Genomic DNA, 23,636 nt, shown 5'->3' on the forward strand with positions numbered 1-23,636 from the left:
TAAAGAACAAAGGAGAGCTGTTAGTTTGTCAAGAGCCTTTTCCCAACTTAAATCACTGCAGGAAGTGCACTGCAAGGGGCAAGGGACCAATAGGAAGAAGCAAGGGAACACAGGCAGAGAGAGGGAGCAAATAGGAATAGATCGAACCAATAAAGAACTCAGAATAATTCAAAAAATAATCAGTCAGGAAAAGGAGCGACTGTAAGCTAAGCAAAAGCATGAGTTGATGCAGGTGCAGTGTGGAAAAGAAACATGTACATGTACTGTGGAGGCAAAACACCCATTTTTAAAAAGGGCTTCAGGGTTGATCTGGGAAACTCTAGTCCAATGAGCCTGACATCAGAACCAGGCAAAATGGTAGAAGTTATTCTTAGTCACAAAATTACAGAGCACAGAGATATGAATTAATGAGGGAGAGTCAACAGGTGTTATATTTTTTGCAAAGGGAAGCCTTGTCTTAGCAATTTATTCAATTTTTTTGAAAGTATAAATAAACCTGTGGATATAGATGAGCCAATTAATATTGTATAGTTGGATTTTCAGAAGGCATTTGACATAGTCCCTCATGAGACATTCTTCAGGAAGTTGGGAGGACATGGGATCGGAGGCAGAGTCCTATTGGGAACTAAAAACTGGATAAACGACAGGAAGCAGAGGGCAGGACTAACTGCTCAGTTTTCTAAATGGAAAAAGTGGAGTTCCACAGGGGCCTCTAGTGAGACCTGTGCTATTTAGCATATTTACAAATGATTGAGAAAAGGCAACAGTGAGTGAAGTGACCAGATTTGCAGATGACAATTGCTTCAAGCCATTAAAACAGCAATGGATTGTGAGGAACTAGAGAAGGACTTGTGAGATTCAGAGACAGGGAATCTAAATGGCAGATGTAATCTGCTCAATGTGCAGCGGCAGTCAAAATGGCAAATAGAATGTTAAGAATTATTTAGAAAGGAGCAAAGAACAAAACTGAGAATATCATAATGCCTTTGCACAGATCCATTGTGTGCAGCTCTGGTCGCGCCATCTCAAAAAAAGATATAGCAGACAAAAATGATAGAAGAGGATGGAAATGCTCCCTTACAGAGAAAATCTGGCTCTTTAGTTTGGAGAAGAGATGACTAAGAGGTGATAGGATTGAGATTTATAAAATCAGGAGTGGACTAGAATGGGTAAATAGGGAATAATTACTTACCCTAACCAACTTTAAGAGTCGGGGACACTCCATGAAACTAGCAACTGGCAGACTTAAATTGCAGGAAGTATTTTTTCACTCGGCACGCAATCACCCAATGGAATCTGTTGCCAGAAGACGGGATCAAAGCAGCTAACATAGTGAGGTTCAAGTTCCTGAAGGGAAAGTCTACAAACCGTTCTTAGCCAGGTAGACTTGGGAAAGCCGGCGCTTATCCCTGGGAGTGAGCTAGATCATCTATGTGGGATCTGCTGGATACTGGTAACCCAGGCGGACCACTATCAGTGACAATGGATCTTGGTCTGACCCAGCATGCTACTTCTTATGTTCATATGGAAACGTATCTGATTTGTGAAAATATATACATATGTGCACACATACATGCATATGTAGAAAACGCTACAGAGTTTCTACTAAGAAGAACCAACCAATAGAGTAGGTACAGTCAAAGTAAATCAAGTGGGTTAGAGCTCTCCCCCCTATGGGCTGCTGTGCTGGTTGCAACTTACTACTATACAAAGAGGAAACATCTAGCGAGGGTGTTCATTTTTATGGAGTTTGCCTGCTCCTGGTTTGTTCCGCATATTAAGAAGGGAGTACACCCTGGGACCTTAAGGAGTTTGGATCAGATGAAAGAAAGGATATCATCTCTTTTTTTGAGAAACAGTTTTGCCTCTCTTTGGACTTTGCTTTGGAGAAAGTTTTGTCCACCCTTTGTTCATTTGTGGTTACTTTTGGCAGTCTGGATTGTTTGATCCAGCAACTAAATTCCCCAAGGCGTAGGGAATTTAGTCACAGTCAGGAAGAAAGGAGTGTTACGGAATCTGTCATTAGGATGGTAACTTTCAAACTGGCATGTGGGCGCGCATGCATTGGTGTGTGCCCAGGGATGCGGCATTTTATAACTGGGGTGCATATATGCATGCATGTTATAAAATAGCCTGGCCATGCGTACATGTGAGCACACAAATGCCGCTTCTAGTGGCGCATGTCCATGCCATTGCTAGTTTCACCAGTTCTTCCACCGGTTCACCCAGTTAAGAGCCAGGTCCTCCAAACCCCTCTAGTTTAATAGCCTTCACTTCCCCCGGTTAGCCTATACCCTTAAAACCCATCAGATATAGCTAGTTTTCCTTTTAAACTACACCTCCTCTATAGCAGGGTGGAGCTAGGTTTGATTGAATCTGGCACACAGATTTTAATATTAGCACACACCACAATTTGTTTACTTGTAAGGAGCTAGGAGAGATGGGCTATGCCGCCATCACAGCCCAATTTGCAACTTTTTAAAAAAAGCAACACAAAGCTAATGCTGAGAGCAGAAAGTCAGTCCAGCAGAAGAAAGAACAGTGACCTTTATTACTGAGACATCAAAGGTAGCAAATTAAACTCTGCAGCCAATACTCTTTGCTTCTCCCTTATCCTAGCCTTCCAGCAGGAGACAGAGATGAATGCTGTAATGTTTGTTTCACAGCAGACAGGATGCTAATGTCATAATACAGTATTCTGCTGACGACACATGACTGCCTTAACTCAACTTCAACCTTTGGTGTGTTCTCACCTAGCATTTCCGCCCTTCTATCGCTGGTTTATTAAGATAGCATTCTGCATGTGCAAAGTGATGTTCAAGGTCCATCTTATGGTTACACAGGCCCTAGCCCAAGCTGCTGGAGCAAGCAGACACAAATTTGGGTCCCTCCCGCACTTTGACTCACGCTGACGCAATGGGAGTTCCAGTGTCACAGGGTGGAGGTCTGGGCACCTCCTTCCATGAAGAGACAGTCCTCTGAGCCCCGCAACCCCAGGTCTCCACCATGCATACTGGAATAATTGGAAAATCCACATCGTCAATTCAAACCACAGAGTTTGAGAGGAGCAAAATTAAAAGAGAAGTTATTCTGCTCCAGGTGATTTGCAGGATACATGGAAAAAACATAAAACTGTCCCCAAGAACTAGATTGTTGATCAGTCAACAACTTTTATTTATTCTCTTCTATTAAGAAAGAAGAATAACTACTAGCAGAACAATGACATTTGTCAAGTATCAGGTAAGGCACTGGAGTTTTCAGATACAAAGGTAACTCAAAACCACTTATTTCCCATGCCCTCCCAAGGTTTGGGGTGGTTTTCATTAGAACACACAATTAAATTAAAAAGGCATGTCGAACAACAATTTTCAGAAGCATTAGACCTAACTGATGCATAACATTTTCCTATCTCGGCAGGGCTGGCATATTTACTGCTTTATAGTATTGTTCTTCCGGAAATGCTGCTCTGACAGAGCTGTTTCTAGGGCCTTCCTGAATTCTTTTGGGCCTCTTGTACAGTGCAATTGAGAGGGGAGAGAATTCCAGATTATAGAACCAATTACTGAGAATGCTCGTTCTCTAGAGGGGTTTAGATGAGTTAATCGTGGCGAGAGAATAGCTAAAAAGGTTCTGACTGGTGGAGCGCAAGGCACATGTAGGTTTGCATGAACACAAAGGGCTTGATATCCAGGATGAGTTGCCATTTGTGATCAAATTAGGTATTATAGTCGATAGTTTACATTCAGGCCAATACAGTACTGTGCACGCCAGCGGAGCACACCATTAACCCGCGATTGGACACACGTTTTCGACGCGCTAGTTTTACCCCTTATTCATTAAGGGGTAATAGCGCGACTTTTACTGTATCGGCCCGATTGAATGCACCAGGGCATAGGTAGCTGCTGAAAAGTACATAGGACAGGGGTTATATGTTCATGAATTCTGAATCCAGTAAGTACCCTTGCAGCAGCATTTTTTAATTATTTAAAGTAGTTTCGCTATGGTTTTGGGGCGTGCAGTGTATAATAAAGCCTATTGAGGACCAGATTTCTGTAACGAGAATCTTTCAGTGTCCTTCAAACTTGGCAGGAGAGTTCCTTTTAGGTAGTCACGTCTCTCTTCCTGCCTTTTATTTCGTGCTTAAGCTTTTCATTAATAACTCTCTCTTTCTTTCTTTCTTTTGCACAGGTCTCCATACTTGTAAGTATCCAACCCCTAGCAATCCGCAATGTAAACTGTTTCACCTTATACCTTTCTAATCCCCATATGAACCCCAGCAGAAAGAGACTAACACTCAGACACCAACATCGAAAACACTCAAACTCATTAGGCACGTCAGTGAGAGTCTTTCAATTGGTGCTTTCTATTTCATTTGCTGTTAGAGTCCTATATGAAGTACTCAAATTAATTAAGTTCAGATCAGAATTTCTGGACTTGTATGTTTTATGTGCGTGAAACAGTCCTGAACTCACCATTACGCTCGGATAGGTGCCAAGTCAAAGATGGGCTCCAGAGCTGCTGTCGTCCAGTCCTGCCGTCAGGTCCAGATACGGAGGGGTTGGTGCAGGCTTTGAACCAGTTATTCTGGTCTGGAGACAGCTGCCGCCCCCCCCCCTAACTTTACCAAAAATCAATAAAGCAAAACCAGCCTACACTTTCACCATAAATCTTCTGCAGACCGAGGCAGGGTTCTCCCTCGCTCTGCTGGATACCTGGGATTACTGGATTAGGTACAATTTTAAAAACCCTAGGAATCACTCGTACCCCAATTATTTTAGATCACTGCATTTTAGAATGTGCAGAGGAATAATGCTCAGCAGTTACGTGAGAGGAAATACTCTTAACGTCATTTGTGCTTTCCTTATCTCCCCATCTCTTTCCCTACAAGAACTTCGGTATATAAAAATTAAAAATAAATAAATAAATATAAATAAATAAATTTGCAGTTATTCTCACAAAAAAAGAAAAAAAAAAAGTTTCGATGCAGGTCCACAGAGATCAGTCCAGCAAGCTTCAGTATCTTTCCGATAGCAGGCACACGGTCTGTGGCCCAAGGTTTTGTCTCTTTCTGATAGCAGGCTCAGGCTAATCCAGTTATGCTTCCTTATAACCCAGATTCCTTTAGATAAGAGGCTTAATAAATTCTCTTTTGGCTTCCCTCTTTCGGGCTCCATCTCCCATTCTAAGAGAGGCTTCTACAGCTCTGATCCCGAGCAATAACGGCCTGCTTTACCTTCCTCTCAGCAGCCTCTCCTCACACTTAAACTGGTTCTGATTTCAACAAAACTTACTTCCATCTCTCTTTAAGGTGAATTTTTAAAGCCCAGTGCATGCACACACACACACACACAAGTCGGGCCATGAGTGCAGAGTGGATTTTAAAATCTGCCTGCGTACACGCCAATCTCCCACTATGCGCACAAATGAAAAGTTCCAAAAATGGGGCGAGACGTGGGGGGCAATCTCGGCAGGGCACGGGCATTGCTGGATTTCACCTTGACATTTGCACGTAAATATTTACGCACACGGACAGGCTGGGAGCCCCTGCCACGTAACTTTACTTCTGCTATGGATCACGTATAAGTTGTAAAACAAAACAAAGCAAAAAAACCCCACAGCAGCGGGGTTTTAATGGTTGGGGCTAAAAGGGGAGAAGGGAGGCTATTAAAGTAGGTAGGTTTGAAAGTCCTATTCCTTTCCTGGGCGAACTGGGAACAAACTGGTAAAACTAGTAATGGCATCGGCACGCGGGTCTTTTAAAACCCCTCCACTAACACGGTAAAAGCGGCATTTGTGCGTGCACATAGGCGAACGTCCGCTTAAAATTGTGCGCACACATTCAGGGTATTTTATAACATGGACGCATATATGCGCGTCTGTTATAACATGGACGTGTCTCTGGGCACAGGCTGATAAATGAGCACACATGCGCCCGCACACCTGTTTAAAAGTTACCCGCTTCTATTCCCATGGGGACACATTTCTCCGCAAAGCCGGGCCGGTGCTGCTAACTGCAGGTTATTGTCCGGTGATAAAGCCTGCAGCTTCTGAGGCACAAGCTTTTTGCAGCTTAGAGCTCCCCTGAAGGAGACAGTAGTAGCACGAGGGATATGCAATCTTTGCTCCATTCGTTTCAGCGGCACGAGCGAATCGCATGAATGGATAAGCAGGCGCGCAAAACTGATGGTATGTGCGTAAGTAGGTGGCCACCCACTTATGTACATACCATCAGTTTTGCACGCCTACTATCCCCTTTGTGAGATATGAGTGTACCTCCGAAAGAAATGAAATGAATGGAGCAACGAATGCATATGGCTAGTAACCACTTATGCAAGTGTAATCAAGGGCTAACATGGATGGGTGGGCAGACTAGATAAGCCATATGGTCTTTTTGTGCTGTTTTGTTTCCAACTTTGAGCTCAAGGACTGGGACTGACTCAAGAAGTAGTGGGGATGGAAACGGAACCTGATATCACAGCTCCCAGGGTTTCCTCAGTGTGCTCAATACTGTCAGATGTAGTAACAGTCCATACGGTCCCATCCCCAATGAGCTTACTACCTAGTTATTACAGTCCTACAGTCCAGAAGACTAAAGGAAGGGAAGATAAAGTGATTTACCCCAAGGACAGGTGAAAGTCTGTGGCTATCTAAAGATTTCTATTGGAATTTAACACTGAATCTAGTATTCTGCATATTTATTAATAAACAGATAAATTCCAAGATGGAAAATGTTTTCCAGCTGTCAGAGGTTCTCCAGCTTGAGATATGGATTTTCTTGCATGCTCCAGGCCCTGTGTTGACCCTGGCTGCCACTTTGCAGGTCCGCTATAATAAGTCAGCAGGTCAGGGAAGGCCACTGGGACAGGGAGGAAGCAAAACACCCTGCAGACACCTTTAAAAACCAACCTAAAGGTAAACCTAAATATTTCCATATGTATTACTATTTGCAAGGATCTTTAACCCTACTGAAAAAAAACCTGTGAAGTATGGAGTCCAAAATCATGTCCAATGGAAGACTCAGGGGAAAGAGAAGGAACGTGAATTTTAGAAAAGTATGTTTTGTAGAACAGCTTTCAGCTTTTCACAATGTGTTTTCCATTTTGCGAATGAAATAGCACACAAGAGGTCACTGCAAAATGCAGGAACCAGCATCAGGAGTCGCATTCACAGAGTCCGGGATCCAGAGTTCCCTCTAAGCTGAGCGCGTGATAATCACTCCTGCATTTCGGAGAATCGCTCACAGGTTTTACACGTTCGCTCACATGCTTATTTTCTTTGTGCTATGTACATGCTGTATACCGAAATGCAATGCTGCTAATTGGCGCGCAAAAATTGTTGGCTAAAAAAAAAAAATTGTTGCACACATCAGTCACTCCTTGGAGGAAACATTATCCGGGTCCCAGCTTGGAATTTGCGATTCCCGTGTTTTCCAGGGAAGCTTATCCATGCCCTAACTTTAGCTGGGAGCTGGGCAAACAGACTCTCCAGTGCTGATGCAAGGGAACACATTTTACACAGAATGAGATTTTTCTAAATGGGGGGCAGGGGCATTGCTGACCTGCGTTTTACTGTGGGATGACATTTTCAGAGTATCATGTCAGTTTTACTTTGCAGTAGATATAAACATCATTAGGGTGCAGGATGCTCACAGATTTCACCAAGTGTAACCTGGAGGGTTTGAAGAATTCAGGAAGCGATTTTAGCAAATCTTGGGGGACTGGACCACAAAATGCAAATACCCAGTGTGCACCCAAGTGGACAGCACCAAAAAGAAATGAGCGAGGCTGGCTTAGTAACTCTCAGACCATATGATGGGAATTGCTCTGCCTTCCCAAGGACTCTACCTACTCTTCCCTGCCACCCCCAAAATAATATTTCTTCCACAAACAGAATGGGGATACACTCCCGCTCCTCCCCTTCCATATTTCTTTACTGAGATTTAAAATCCCCAACTTGAGAACAAAGAACAATCTCACCTTACTCCGTCGCCATCTCTGCCCTGCCTACTGTGTTTGAGGGCTGGATATCAAGGACTGAAGGCTTAGGAACCAATGCACAGTATCATGGTTTGAAGCCTTAGAGCGTTTCAAGTGTTTATTGATTCAAGCACCATTCAGTGTGGATCTTGAAAGCTCAAATTCAATCAAACAAAGGTTCTGTGAACTGCCTTACTGAGGTTTGTACTGCAGTTATACTGTGTTTTTATCAGTGCCATTATAAATAATAAAAATAACTCCAAAGATTGCTTATAAATTGAACATTGCTATATTACTTCAGAAGCATGCTATAGCTGGATGCATGGATAAACAGTGTAACTGGACAATAGTGCCACCTTGTGGTAGAAGGGGTATTACCTCAAAACCACTGTAGAGACTTAAGAACACAAGGGTCATACTAGCTCAGACCAAGGATCTATGGAGTTCAGCTTCTTGTGTTCACAGTAGGGCCAATCCAGATGTTTAGGAAGTTCCTGGCAGATGCCAAAGAGTAGATTCATTTCTTGTCCACTCCTAAGGAAAAACTGTGGCTTTCCCAAAATCTACCTTGTTAATAATTACTTATGGACTTTTCTTCCAGGAACTTATCCAAACCCCTGAAAAAATACTCTCTGCAATTTATTTTAAATCTGCTACTTGTTAGTTTCATGGACTATCCCCTAGTCCTTGTATTATCTGCACGAGTACATAACTTTTCCCAGTTTAAAATCGCTCCACCCTACTTATGATTTTATATGCTTCTTTCACATTCCCTCTGAGTCTCATCTCCAAGCTGAAGAGCCCTAACCTGTTTACATTTTAATTCATAAGGGACCTAATCCCATCCCCTGTATCGTTTTTGTTGCTCTTCTCTAGCTCCACGATCTCTCTTTTTGAGATGAGGATACCAGAACTGAACACATCAATGCAGAAAACATTAGGACATTCTCAGTTTTGTTCTCTATTCCTTTCCTATTTGCTTTGACCACCACCACCCACTTAGCTGAGGATTTCAATGTTTTGTCTCCAATGACACCAAGATCATTTTCCTGGGTGGCGACTCCTAATACAGAATCCAGGATTGTGTTCCTATAGTTGGAATTATTTTTGCCTACGTATATTACTTTGCTCTAGTCCACATTACATTTCCGCTGTCATTTAGATGCCCAGTTCTGGAGTCCGGCAAGGCTCTACTGCAGTTCCTCACAGTCTGCTTGCGGCAGGTTTTTTCATTCATTTCTTTCTTCAGATTTCAACACATAACAGACTGAACAGTGCAGCAATGCACAAACATCTCCAGATATCCACTTCTTCCCAACCCACCAACCCTCTCCCTACCAAGCCCACAAAATGTTCATCAGGAACAATTCTGCAAAGAAAGCGTAAGAAGGACGCAAGAAGAACATCGCCTGCCAAACACACAGACATGCGCGCACACGAGCGATGGCAACAGTGCCAACTGGTTGCCCAAGCAAATGCAGTACAAAGAGAATCAGTCGGGGAAAGAGGATACTTAAGAAGGTGCGTTTAACTCCTTTGAACATTTGTGTCATCTTCAAATTCGTTCACCTCACTCATTGCCCCAATTCCCAGTAATGCACCTTGTGCCTTACCATAGTAAAAGGCAGAACATCAAAGTTACATAAATTATATTTAAAAAATTACTCTTGATCCAAAAAATGACAACAGAGGACAACAGAACTCACCTTGTCCTCCCATTCCTGACACATTTACTGCAGAGCCATCCTAATCTCAGGCGCCTCTATGAGTCTAGAACCGTTTTGGGCTCCATCACCTCCACGTATCCATCCCCCTTTTGGCACGGCCTCTTCTAGAACTTCCTTACTGAAAAGGGTCTGCGCTTCTTGTGCACTATTCCTACCTCTGAGGTAACTGAACGTCTCCATCGTATCCCCCCACCAATGCCTTAAGTTAATCCATTACGAAGGTTCTGTCTGCAACTTCCGCTGTCCCCTCACATTCAAGCTCTTCTTGGAAGAAGTGGCTAAGGGACTGCTTTGACATTGCTTACAATCCTTCTCTTCTGCACATCCATCCGGGGGGTTTCTTTTCTTTGGTTTCTTACAAATCGGGGCATCAGTCACAGGCCACGTGGCCTCCTCTTCCCCTGGAAGTCGGACTTCCCAGCTGCCTGTTTCTAGAGCTCTGGGCTTTCCTTTTCCTTTCCTTTTCTTCACAATGGTCTCAGCATCAAGAGAGTCTTTAAAGCCCTACAAATTGGAAGACACACAACAGACTCAGGAAAAGTGCTGGGATTATCCAAATGGCTCCAGAATCAGCTTGCCTGGGCTTTTTTTTTTTTCTCTACAAAGGCTCTTTCTTTTTGGGCCTAAATAGATTTTCATTTTGGGGGGAGGAGGGTGTTCTTTACTCCCTTCCGCTGCACGGTTGTTCATGCTATATTGGCACAGGTAACGCCATTCGTTCAGCGACGCAAACAGAAAACCCAGAATGAATATCATGACATACATTTGCATACAGTGGAGTCAGTGCATGCATAATGCATTGTGGATATCCTGAAAAGCAGATTGGAGCACTACAGTTGCCTACCCATGTGCTATCTGAATACAACAGGGTCTACCGCCTGCATGGGGGGGGGGGGGGAGTTTGATGATGATCAGCACAGTAACACCCCTTCCCCAATTTCCTTTGGTTTATAATAGTATGGGGATCACCCAAAATAATTCCAATAACTTTAAACACTTATGCCCCCTGAGAAATGAAAGCAAGCTCAAAACCAAAGGGGAATCTTACCAATTTGGGGGGTTTATTAATTAATAAATTGACAAATGAACTATCTACTACTACTTAACATTTCTATAGCATTACTAGGCATAAGCAGTGCTACGCGCAAACATAAAGACAGACGAGGTTTAATGTGAGGGCTAAAATCAGGAAGAGTCAGGGGTTTTGGTGTTAAAAGCAACCTCAGAGGTGGGTCTTCAAGCAGGGCTAATACATCCAGAGACGATGCAACAAGCACCAACTCAGGAAGGCCACTGAGGGCACCCAATGCCCAAAGCCAAAACGCACGGAGTCCGGAGAGTCCTGCTGAGACTAATGAGACCATCATGGGCCTCCCTCTGAAACAGCTTTCTGCAAACTATTTGAAATTCGGCTGCACAGCTTCTCTTCACCATGTACTCTCCAGTCACTACATTGGTTCCCTAGCCACTTGCATCTATAGTTCGAGATTCATATTCATGAAAAGTTTTAAAAAGTAAAATATATATAAAAAAATGTTTTTTATTTAATTTGTACGTTGTTCTATTGTTCTGTGTAAAGCCCGGAGTGATTTGTATTTCATACAAGAACCTCGGTATATAAAAATTATAAATAAATAAATAAATAAATTACCAAGCTGGATGAGGGACTAACCGCAATTGTTCTGGACTGGTGTGGCAGAAAGAAAAGGAAACAAGTAGGAAAATTTGTACTTACCTGATAATTTTCAGTTCTGTAGTAACACAGATCAGTCCAGACAAGTGGGTTTTGCTTCCCTACCAGAAGATGGAGGCAAAGAACAAAAACTTTGAGGCACTGCTATATATCAGAGAGTGCCACCTGCGGTCCTTCAGTATTAACCTGGACCCAAGCCAAGATGATCAAACTAACAAACCCCAGTAAAAAAAAAAAAACCAATATGGGTGAGCAGAGAGAACAGTTGGAGCCCCCTATAACTAGGACCCTTTGATTAACATCAAGGAATATATAAATCCATGCACACTTCTATTAACTTTGAAGATGACTATATATTGCATCAACAACATCCAGAAGCGAGGAAGTCTTTTGAATGAAGGGGGTGGGTCTTTGGACTGATCTGTGGTACTACAGGAACGAAAATTATCAGGTAAAAACAAAATTTTCCTTTCCTGGTCGTATTCCAGATCAATTCAGACAAGTGGGATGTACCCAAGCTCCCCTAAACTGGGGAGCACGAAAGACCCGCATGCAACAAACTTTCCCCAAAAGTCACCTCCTCAGCGACCGCACATCCAGGCGGTAATGTCTGGAGAAAGTATGCAGAGAAGACCATGTCGCTGCTCGAAAAATCTTTTGCAGAGATATCAACTGACACTCCACCCAGGAAGTTGCTTGCACCCTAGTGGAGTGCGCCCACAACCCTTCCGGTATCCAACCACTGTCTGCTGAGATAATTGGCCTGCACATTGTCCACCCCGGCCACGTACGATGTTAGATGGCTCTCCGCCCAAATGAACAGATCCTGTGTCACCTGAGCTACCTCAGGTGACACAGGATCTGCGATTAATGTACGTCATTGTTATTGCATTGTCCAAAAACACTCACACTGAATGAGTGGAAGAAAAGTCTTCAAGGCCTTGCAAAATGCTCTGGTCTCCAAATAATTGATGGACCAGGATGCCTCTTCCAGTGACCACTGACCCTGGAATGATCTTCCTTGACAAATCGCCCCCCATCCTTTGAGGCTGGTGTTTGTCATCACGACCACCCAGTTGGGAACCTCCAGGTCCCTTTCTCCAGATTGGTCCAAGACAGCCACCAGGAGAGACTGGACCTGGCAACCCCCTTAAGCAGTAAAGAAAGCTGAAACTCCTCCGAAAGCGGATTCCACTGGGATAACAGAACCCTCTGCAGCAGTCGCATATGAGCAAATGCCCTTGGGACTAACTGTAGCGTAGAAGCCATAGAGCCCAGAACCTGCAAACAGTCCGAGACTCTGGGAACCAAAAGCTGCAGAAGATGGAGCACCTGACCACTTTCTCTGTGGTGAGAAAAACCTTCCCTATCCGGGTATCAAATCGAGCCCCCAGGTATTCCAATGACTGGAACAGTTCCAAATGACTCTTTGCAGGATCGTCACCCAGCCCAATGAGTCCAAGAGCTGCATCACTCGAGCTGAACGACACTCCACCTCCAACTTTGCCCTGATGAGCCAATCATCCAGGTATTGATGCACCAGGATTCCTTCTCTCATGAAAGCCAATGCCACTACTACCATCACCTTTATGAACGTCTGCGGAGCCATTGCCAATCCAAAAAGGAGAGCCTGAAATTGGAAATGCTTCCCTAGGACTATGAACCTCAGGAACCTCTGGTGGTTGGCCCTTATGGGAACATGGAGATAGGCCTCCGTCAGATCTAATGACATCAGAAACCCCTTTGAGTTCAGCCACTATCACGGTCCGTAAGGTCTCCATATGAAAATGTGGCACCTGGAGGGCAGCATTGACCCTCTGCAGATCGAGGATGTGGTGAAAAGTCCCCTCCTTTTGGGAACCATGAAGTACACTGAGTACCTTCCCTGTCCCCTCTCCTGAAGGGGTTCCGGAATGATCACTTGCAGCAACTGCAACCTCTGTAACATGTCCTGGACTGCCTCCCACTTGGAAGGAGATCACAAAGGCGTCCCTGAGTGGCCAAGAAAATTCTAAGGCACAACAGTCTCTCACCACCTCCAGCATCCACTGGTCTGACGTGGTCCTGGCCCACTCCTCATAAAAAAGGGAAAGCCTCCCTCCAATAGCTTCTGGAGAGGAGGGGTCAAGCTTGCTTTCATTGGCCATTCTTACTTCTCCCTGTCCCGGGGAGTTCAATGTTGCACTCCAAAGGACTGCTGCCTACCTGTGCTCTTCTTTTGCGTCACAGGTACATAACTTCTGCTTGAACAAAATCTTCTCACATCTCGAAAACAAACATGTGAAAGAAAAGACTTCTTGGTGGTCTTCTTGTCCTTGGGCAACTTATTTCCCTTTGGCTCCACCAACTGATTCATCAGTTGCTCTAGGACCAATTTTGCAACCATAGCAGCCTGGGTTCTGCAGAGGCCAAGACCATATTTCTGGCTGAAGTGAGAACCATTTCGTACAGGGCATCTGCCACATAGGCAACTCCTGCTTCCAAGAAATGAGTGTCCAAAGGACACTCATTTCTTCTAATCCTTCTAGACATTTCAGCAGCCTTCGACACGGTCAACCACACCATCCTCCTGGACCGTTTATCTGATATTGGCATAACTGGCTCAGTCTTCAGCTGGTTCAAGTCCTTCCTTGATAACAGAAGCTTCAGGGTCAGGATCAACAACAAAGAATCGCCATCGACAAATTCTTCTCTTGGCGTGCCTCAAGGATCCTCCCTTTCTCCCACCCTTTTCAATATTTACCTCCTCCCCCTTTGTCATCTGTTAACAAGTCTCAATCTCATCCATTACATCTATGCTGACGATGTTCAGATTCTGCTCCCCATTACAGAATCCATCACTAAAGCTCTCTCACTTTGGAAAACTTGCCTTCAATCTATAAACAATCTCCTCAATAATCTAAATTTGGTCCTCAACTCCGCTAAGACTGAATTACTATTTATCTCTTCCAACCCAGACATCCATCCTCCACAAACCCATCACAGTCTCCAACTCACCCATATTCAAGTAAGAGATCTGGGAGTAATTCTAGACAACCGCCTTAATCTAAAGACTATGATCAATTCGACTACCAAAGATTGTTTCCACAGACTACAGGTGTTGAGAAGACTCAAACCTCTCCTATATCTCCACGACTTTAGAACTGTTCTGCAATCCCTAATATTTTCAAAAATAGATTATTGCAGCGCTCTTCTCACTGGCCTACCCAGCTCAACCACCAAACCTCTTCAAATGATACAGAATGCTGCTGCCAGAATTTTAACCAGTACCAACCGAAGAGATCATATTACACCAATTCTCCGAAACCTTCACTGGTTACCAGTCTACTACAGAGTCCTTCACAAATCTCTCACCCTGATACACAAGTCCATCCATAACTATTTTCATCTTGACCTTGAATTTCCCCTCAAACTCCATACATCCAACAGACCGATTAGAGAAATCCACAAAGGAGAGTTACAACCCCCTCCAACCAAAACCATTCGCCTAGTTTCGACCAGGGTCCGAGCCTTTTCTCTAGCAGGTCCAAACATTTGGAATAGCCTTCCTGCAGAACTCAGGTTGGAATCATGCCTACTAACTTTTAAAAAAAAACTTAAGACTTGGCTGTTCCGACTAGCCTTCTTGGATCCTTCAGACACACAATAATCTACCATCCTACTCACGAGCCATGGAACCATGCCTTCTTTGTGAGATGCCTCTTATCCAATACCTCCGCAATTAAACTATCTTATGACTTTTGATTTTAAGTTATGGCCCTACTCGGGCCTTTTTTACTCTATTTACTTCCAAGCTGTAAAGCCTCCAAGTTTATAGTCCTTGTTCAATGTAACTTTCTTGCTCTCTTTCTGATTATAACTTATTGTTCCGTTTTTTGTTACAAGTTTCTATCCCTCGTTCGATGTAAACCGATCTGATATGGTATTCAACCATGAAGCTCGGTATAGAAAAATGTGAAATAAATAAATAAATAAATGCCCCTGCCACCTTCTCATGAGCCTTCTGAACCCAGCACAAGCAGGCCCTCTGCATTAAGCTTCCTCAGACTGCCGCATGAAGGCTTAAAGCCGAAATCTCAAACAGCCTCTACACCAAAGTTTCCAGCTTCCAATCTTGTACATCCTTCAAAGCAGCCATGCCTGCCACCAGGATGGTTGTCTTCCTGGTCCCTGCTGACACAGCTGCATCTTCCACAACTCTTAAGGTCTGTTCTGACAAGGGATATAACTTAGTCATCGCTCGGGCAAATTTGAGGCCCGCCTTGGGAGATTCCCACTCCTGATCCACCAACTTCTTCACCTTCTTGGGAAAAGGGAAAGCTTTAGGTGGACCTCATAGCCCTTCCAGGTCCGGGTTCACTCCCTCATTGTCAGAGTCTTCCTCTGAAACCTTGATCCTCAACTCTTCCAAGACCTGCGGAATTAGAGGCTGCAGCTCCTCCTTACGGAACAGCCTGACCACCTGAGGATCATCCCTGCGGCCACCAGGATGTGGTTGGAATCCTGCATTGGGTTCCTCAATGCGGTGTCAGGGTCCTTATCCAGATCCACCGGACCTCTCTGTAGCTGATCGGGATCATCTGCACTATCCGATGTGTCCCCATCCTCATCCCTGGTCCGTCCAAGTCCCAGCAGCCGCAGGATGCCACCTGATCCCTTTTGTTTCTCCTCCCTAGTTTTCTTAGGCACTTGGGTCAAAACGTGGTTGTTCTGAGGTGCAGCCACTTCCCCCCCCAGTCACGGCAAACTTCCCTGCGCTGAGCGGGAGGCGCCATGCCAGGCAATCAGGCCTAAAAATAGCTCCTGCCTGTGAATGCGGTCGGCGGCGCTGTCCGGTGCTAACACCCGGCTCCGACAAACTCGGCAATCTGGCCCCACTCACCTCTGCCTGCCTCCCAGCAGCAAACTGTGATCAGCTGCCCGAACGCTGCCTCAGACTCACGCCTATGTTCTTTTTTTTTTTTTTTTTTTAAAGAAACATACACCGGCAAGCACAAAGCTAGAAAGGAGATTAAAATTAAGTACTTTCCTGCTTCTGGCTGGAGGAGGCTGATCACTGGGGTGGCAGGGACCCAGGACCTCTGGCTCCCCCCCCCCAAAGATCAGGACCGAGCTATGACAGGGATAACTACCCCCCCCCCCCCTCACCCTGATCTACCCGAGGGATGGCCCACGAAGGAACCTAACACCTTGGGAATTGTCCTTCTCACTGATTCTCCTTTCTTTTTTCCCTAGGAGAGCAGGTGATGCACCTCTACCATCTGTTGGAGACAGAGGGACTGCAGGTGGCTCTCTCAGATCTGTAGCAGTGCCTCAAAGTTTTTGTTGTCTGCCTCCATCTGCTGGTAGGGATGCAAAATCCACTTGTCTGGACTGATCTGGGGTACAACCAGGAACATGTTACATGTTCCAGCATACTCATCAGCACACAGATAACACAGAGGTCCCATCTCCAATATCCCTCACACTTATTTTAAGATCTGTTTCATGTACTCCGAAAAGAAGTCAAACAGAAACCTTGGGCAGATCCCAAACAATCTGATTGCCTGGAACAAAGGGCATTAATCCCTCTGCCACTGACTTAGCAATTTTGAGATTCATTGCTCCTTTTAAGAAAAAGAAAAAGATTTCTAACAGCATAAGAACATAAGAACTTGCCATGCTGGGTCAGACCAAGGGTCCATCAAGCCCAGCATCCTGTTTCCAACAGAGGCCAAACCAGGCCACAAGAACCTGGCAATTACCCAACCATTCTGGATTACCCATCCACTAATACCCTCCTCTTGGTTAACTGGTAAAACACCCCATCCAAGAGGATTATTGATCATAACTACACTCCTACAGAAATACTCTGTGTGGCACTGAACGTACGCATGTCCCCATCCAAGTCCCACTGAAGCTTCAATCACATTGGGTCACCGTCTCAGGAAGCCCCCGAGTGTAGCGCTGCCCCAGAGCAGGCTCCAACGGCCCAGCTCTAGAAGACTTTCCTCTTCGCCCTGGGATTCTTTATGACTGCTTCTCATGGAATAAGTTGCAGGTCAGGATAAGGAAGGAGCAAGATGTTAAGCAATTTATAAAGCAGATTAAAATGCTGTTTAAAGAAGTGCATGGGGGTAAGGACCAATTTTTATATTTAATCCTTTTGCATTTTTGTAACGTTTATTAGTACGTTGATGGTTTTATGAATGTGTTACTTGTACACCGCACTGAATCGTGAGAAGATGCAGCGCACAAGATTTTGAAATAAATAAATAATTAATTTGGACCATTGCTTCAGAGCCACCAGAAGACCAAGGCCAGGAAATGGTGTCATCCAGTAATGCAGGCCCCTTGCTCACCTCTCTGCTCGTACAGAGTCTAGGTTCATCGTCTTCCGATCCCTCTGCCCCGCAGGCCCCCTTCTCCTCAGAAGATTTGCGAAGATCATGGAGTCCTGGAAGAAAGAACTGCCTGCATTACAGATCCATATTAGCAGACTATTGAACCCTACTCAGAAACAGAATGAAACCCAGACCCAACTGGGTGTCTGGAGAACCATAAACTGAGCTGGCTAGGCTGACGTGCACATTGTAGTATGGGTTGGAGGGTGCGGAAAAGCCTGAAGGAGCTAGGCAGCTGAATGTTCAGGTAACGGCAATGATCGGGTTTGTGGCTGTTTGGCTTATTGTGGGACCTTGTGGTTGGACAGGAGAGGGATACTGGGTGTAAATTAGAAAAGGGATCTTGAAGGAAGTCAACAAAAACCGTCTTGGATAAGGAGCAACATCTGTAGGCTGGGTGGTGGGGAATATCCTTGGCAGTGTGGACAGGAATAATTGGTTAAAACACATGGTCTTTTCTGCCATCACCGCCCTGATGCAGTTGTGCAGAGGCAGCGCACTCAGGTGCAGGACGGATCCCTTCTGCAGAGGGCAGCACTAAAGGACCCACTTTCAATTGAGATTTTCATTTACAGCCTTCAGTCGAACAACAAAGAGCCTGTAACACACTGTGAATCATTCTGAGTGGTAAGGTGGGGATAAAAGGTGACATCAAAATGTATCCACATTCCTGGCACTGGTGGGACCACATAGCCTGAGCTAACCAAGCCTGATCCCTGAAAGCCTTAACAAGCTCTTGTTTTCTAGGTAACTAAGCGATGCAAATTAATGTCGTTCTCAAGCTAAAAGTCTGCAAACATCAAATGCTGGGGAAATGCTTTCCCCCACACCTTGATGAAATTTCAAGCCATTTGGGCTCACAGGACACCTCGTCCGCATTGGGCTCTGCACTAACAACGAAGTCATGGCTGCCCGAGCTGGAAGGAATCTAAGATATTGCCCGGTTCTGAATTCCTCCGCATTTTTCACCGGACACGCTCTTCTCAGAGGTGACACCAAGATGCGAGGACAGAGCTGATAAAGGATCAATACCACACTGCTACTGACCAGAACTCACTTGCTGCCTGGGCATGACCCAACTGAATCTTCAACCAGATGTTCTCACGCTGGCTCCAGTCACCTGGTGCCTCCACCTCCCACAGGCGCTCCCGTTCCTCTGGGTAGAGCTGCAGGAATTTCTGGCAAACTGGATGGGAAAAATATGTTAGGGCACAGAGGTTGTTCCAGAGTCCCTGCACCTTAAAAGTGTGAGGGTGCTCACGACTTCTTCTGGTGCTTATGGTCCAGCCGCTAGGGGCGATCAGAACTGGCAACAACTGAGGCCAATGAGAGCAATCCACACACTGACCACCAGATGGCATTGTGACACTACAAATAACTCCTCAATCAACGTGATCACTGAATCCCGATTAAAATGACCGCCTGCCATCATTGTTTTGCAACCAGAGGGAGAGGAGTGTGGACCCTTCATGGGCAGGGACATGGCACAGCGTGTCGGACGATGGCAGGAATTAAACGTGCGTCTGTGTACAGAACTCAGTGCAAGGTCACCCCCACAGAGAAAAGTAACACGTCAACTGCAGTTCCCTCAGTGAAGTGGGAAATGTACTGCATTTTCTTACAGACACAAAGCGGGGGGAAACAGTATGAAGATTCAGACCCAGTGCTTAATAAAAGCAGCAGTTTTCCTAGATACCTCTCTCTCTCTTTATAAAGCTGATCTTCTCTGGGCTCTTCTCCTCCAATGCCCTCACTGACCAAACTCGAGTCCCACCTTTCTTAGTTTGATTTTATATCTTAAACCCTGGCTCCTCCTAGTTATAAGCCTTGTTTAATGTAATAAACTTCCTGAAACCTATTTGTAAGCTCCATGGGACTGGGACTGTACACCTGAAAGTCGGATCTGGTGCTATAGAAAGCAGCAGCAAGGATTCCCCTCTATCCCTTCCTTACACAGCTCAATCTTGTGCACTCACTCCTGTTCTCTGGTGAAAACAATACAGAAAAGTGCATCCTGCCAGCATCAGATTCAGTTCAATAAACTGCTGCCCAGCCAGGAACCCACTCAGCAACTTCCTCCTGAAATGAGCGTGCGTGAATTATTCATCGCCCCCCTCCTACCATCTTCGCAATCACTCACGTGGCCTCACCTTGGTACATGGCTGGAGAAAGAGGGCAGCTGACGCCCAAGGCATCTTCGGCTGTGAAGGACTGAGAGAAATCCTCCAACATTTTCAACCCCAGGCCGCGCCGTCTGCACTTCCGCCTGACAAACACGGTGTCCAGAACTGGAAGGAGGTAGCAAAGGTTCGTGCTGCCAGCACACAGGCTACCTGAGGACATGCCAGGAAAAAAACAAAACTCCTTTTACAGCTAACCCGAGCAGACATTTACATTATCAGAACCGGAAGAAACAAACAGCGGAAATGTATATTAACAGTCCCCCAGGTAGCCAACTGTCCCCGTTCAACACACTGGCAAGTACCAGCCAGCATTCCTTAGTGCAGTTAGCAATCTAGTTAAAAAAACGTGTGTATAGTGTTCCTGCAAATTGGTACATGCCTGTAGGCTTAATTTTATGAATCATGCACTCAAAAGGAATGGCTGGACATGATATATTTATGTTATTCAACAGAGTTTTAATTGACAAGTTGGATAGAGTGAAGATTCATATAACACAGGGGCAAGTTTTAGGGTTCAGGCAGGCCCAAAATTGGACCAATTTAAATCAAACTCCAGATTCCCTTACACCTTTCAGTGGACAACCACCAGGCAAATCGCTATAGTGCTTATTCCAGCGCAACAGACAATGGGAACTTTGTGCCGACAAACGCACCTACTAAATGGTGAAACAGACCAAGTCACTGGGAAAGGGAGTGGAGCATGAAAACAGACCGGCATGGGACGGAAATGGTGAAATGACGAGCTAGGCTGAACTGAGCTGGCCTCCTTACAGTGCTGACCCTTTGCCTGCACAAAGCCGGGTCTTACAGAGTGCTGCAAAGTCAGATCACACACAAATTCACAAGCACAGAGGTCCATATTCAAAAGCCCACTGAGCGGTGACGATAAAGCTGCTAATGCAGCAGAGTTGCTAACCTGTTCTCAGAGGCCAGCAGCCCTCACACAAGGGGTGACCACAACCGATGACGCCCGGCAGGGAAATTTGATTTCAAAGTTTCTAGAAACTCTTAACATGCTCTTCTGTGCATATGCAGCCTGCTACACGCCACACGTCCGAGGGGAGGGCAGGCATCCTGCTCTCCTCAGAGAATACCTGCTACAGGTAAGCAACTCTGCTTTCTCCAAGAACAAGCAGGAAGGCAGTCCTTACATACAGGGAATGCCTAGAGACTGCCCCGAACCAAAAAAAAGAGAAAAAGCATTAAGCAGTACCAATGGGCAAAAATGTATTTATTTATTTAAATTTAAAAAAAATCAAAACCCTTCCCCTCCATCTTCAAACTGGAAATACCAATGTCTTAAATCAAAAATCAGACACTATCTTGAGACATCCAGCACCGTGATGAAGATTTGACAACATATCTTGATGAAGAGGTGGATGTCATCTGACGTCTTGTTAATGAGGTGAACTGGACAGGGCTTTGTTAGAGGGAAGAAACAGAACGTTCCCCTGAGGTAGGAAGCGTGGTGACTTCTGAAACGTGGATTACGTTGGTTTTGGTCTTCTCCCTTTTGGAGATTCATCACAACATTCAGATGAGCGCTCACTACAGCTATTCAAGATAAGTGCTTTTTTCACAAATTTTTACTAAAATTTCACTCAGATAAAAATAAGGAAAAATGTAAAAATAAGGGAGGAAGGAGGCATAGACCGATGATTAAATGAACAATCAGGCAATGAAAAAACATTGCAGTAAATATTGCAGCATGATGCCTGTAGATATGATGGTCATGTCTTCTCTGTTTAAATAAAATTCAAGATTTAAATGAATATAATTTTTTGATTTAAGACATTGGTATTTCCAGTTTGAAGACTGAGGGAAGGTTTTTGATTTATAAGTATTTCCTATCTGGGACTTTTTCATAGTACATTTATTTATTTATTTAAACACACTTCTGTACTGCATGCCCTAAGATCGCAGCGGTTTACAATATATGATTAAAAAACATACATAATTTAGGCACCAAAATAACAGGCCCTGGGGAAGATGGAGTTGGGTTCCAGATCTCAGGACAGACTGGCCAAAACTTTCTGTCACATTGGGAGTCCCTGTCCATGGAGGCTGATCTTAGATGGGTCTAATGCTGTGCATCTTAATGTGACCCATCAGATTCAAGCCTGCCTGGGCATAACAGAAGGAGATGCACTCCGCTAGCCAACTAGAAAGAGCACGCTTGCAATGGCAATTCCAGGTTTGTTGATGTCAAGGGAAACAAAAAATCTGGGTGGACTTTGTGAGGTCTTCAGTCTGCTCCAGACAGAAGGCCAAGGCTCTCTTACAATTCCAACTGTGTAGCTCGTGCCCTTTGTGGACCTGTGGCCTGGGAAAGAATGGTGGAAAGACGATTGACTGGTTAAGGAGGAAGTCCAACACTATTTTAGGCAGGAAGTTAGGCTACGTGCACAGAACCACCCTACTGTGAAAACACCTGGTTTGAGACAGATAATAAATAAATAAATAATTGTGTGTTTATATTCTGTCTTTCTTGATACTTTGAGGCGGATTACGTTCATGTACTGTCAAGCATTTCCTTTTCCCCAGAGGGCTCACAATCTAAGTTACTAGGGCCTGGAGCTCACTGACTCTGCAAACTTGAAGTGACCGCTACCAAAAATATAACCTTTCAGGTCAGGTACTTCAGCTCACAAGAGTCCATGGCTCAAAGTGAGCTTTCATCAACCGAGTCAACAGCATATTGAGTTCCCACACCACCTCAGGAGGCTTCAAGTGAAGCAAGCCCTGCCCGACACGGACAACTAAAGGCTATATAGAGATGGGTTTACCTTCTACATAGTGGGGTTAAGTGCCGACTGCACTAAACTAAGCCCTGACTTGGTCTGAATACCTGACTCTGAAAGATAAAAGATTTTGATTCAAGCAGTTTTTGCATGGAGCAGAAGAAAGATCTAAGATCTTTCCCTCACACCAAAAGGCAAACCACCTCCAAACCATAGGTCTTCCTCATGGAGACCTTCCTGGAAGCCAGAACAATATGAGACATCCTCAGGATATTGAGAGCTACCCTCTCAATATCCAAGCTATGAAGACTAGGGACCTGATGTTGGGATGGTGTAAAAGTCCTCAGTTTTGAGTGATGAGAGTTGGGGAATTCTTCATCCCAGCTGGATTCTTGGAGATTTCCTGCAGGAGTGGAAACCAAATCTGTTTTGCACAATATGGTGCTATGAGAATCACAGTCCCCGGTCTCTTCAGAGCTTCAATAAGGTCTTTCCTGCTAGATGAAATGGAGGATACACAGACAGTAGACTCTGAACCCAATTCAGGGCAAAGATCTGAAGTTAGTTTGCCTTGAGTCCCTTTTTAGAGTAGAAGAGTAGAACTTTTCAGTTCAGAGGGGATGCAAACAGATCTACATGGGTGTGCTCCATTCGCAGAATATCTGGTTTTCTACCCCTGTAACCAGGGACCATTCATGGCATTTCAGGATCCGCTCAGCCTGCCTACCAGGACGTTCTCCTCGCTTGCCAGATATGTGTTTTTCAGTTCTACTGGTTTTGTTGTTTTATGTTTAATTATTGCTATTTTACTTTCTTACTTTTTGTTATTGTGTGAGTTTATTTTATCTTATTTTTTATTAATGGACATTTTATTTTTGGTTGATATCGGGAGGAAGGTTGGCCAGCCAGATTTAAGACTGCTATTGTGGCACC

At 44.7% G+C, this 23,636-nt stretch overlaps 1 protein-coding gene across 15 annotated transcripts in view; it reads right to left on the reverse strand.

The window, feature by feature from the left end:
• The window catches only part of FAM169B (family with sequence similarity 169 member B), a 77,174-nt gene that overhangs the window by 22,627 nt on the left and 30,911 nt on the right, over window positions 1–23,636 (reverse strand). For 4 of the 15 annotated variants that reach the window (XR_003852315.1, XM_029574360.1, XM_029574359.1 and 1 more), the window contains exons 6-8: window positions 19,930–20,112; window positions 18,837–18,965; window positions 17,738–17,832 (exon numbers count right to left, since the gene is read on the reverse strand). Coding sequence is in view for 11 of the 15 variants with exons in the window: in XM_029574360.1 (XP_029430220.1) it covers window positions 17,738–17,832; window positions 18,837–18,965; window positions 19,930–20,112 (407 nt within the window). In the remaining 4 variants the exon portion in view is untranslated. Of the gene's footprint in view, window positions 1–3; window positions 3,014–3,146; window positions 10,208–17,737; window positions 17,833–18,826; window positions 18,966–19,929; window positions 20,113–23,636 lie in introns of those variants that run through there. The other 11 variants (XM_029574350.1, XM_029574356.1, XM_029574357.1 and 8 more) reach the window with 9 other exon arrangements.

The sequence above is a fragment of the Rhinatrema bivittatum genome, chromosome 13 (genome assembly GCF_901001135.1).
Source record: "Rhinatrema bivittatum chromosome 13, aRhiBiv1.1, whole genome shotgun sequence".
Lineage (NCBI taxonomy): Eukaryota > Metazoa > Chordata > Amphibia > Gymnophiona > Rhinatrematidae > Rhinatrema > Rhinatrema bivittatum.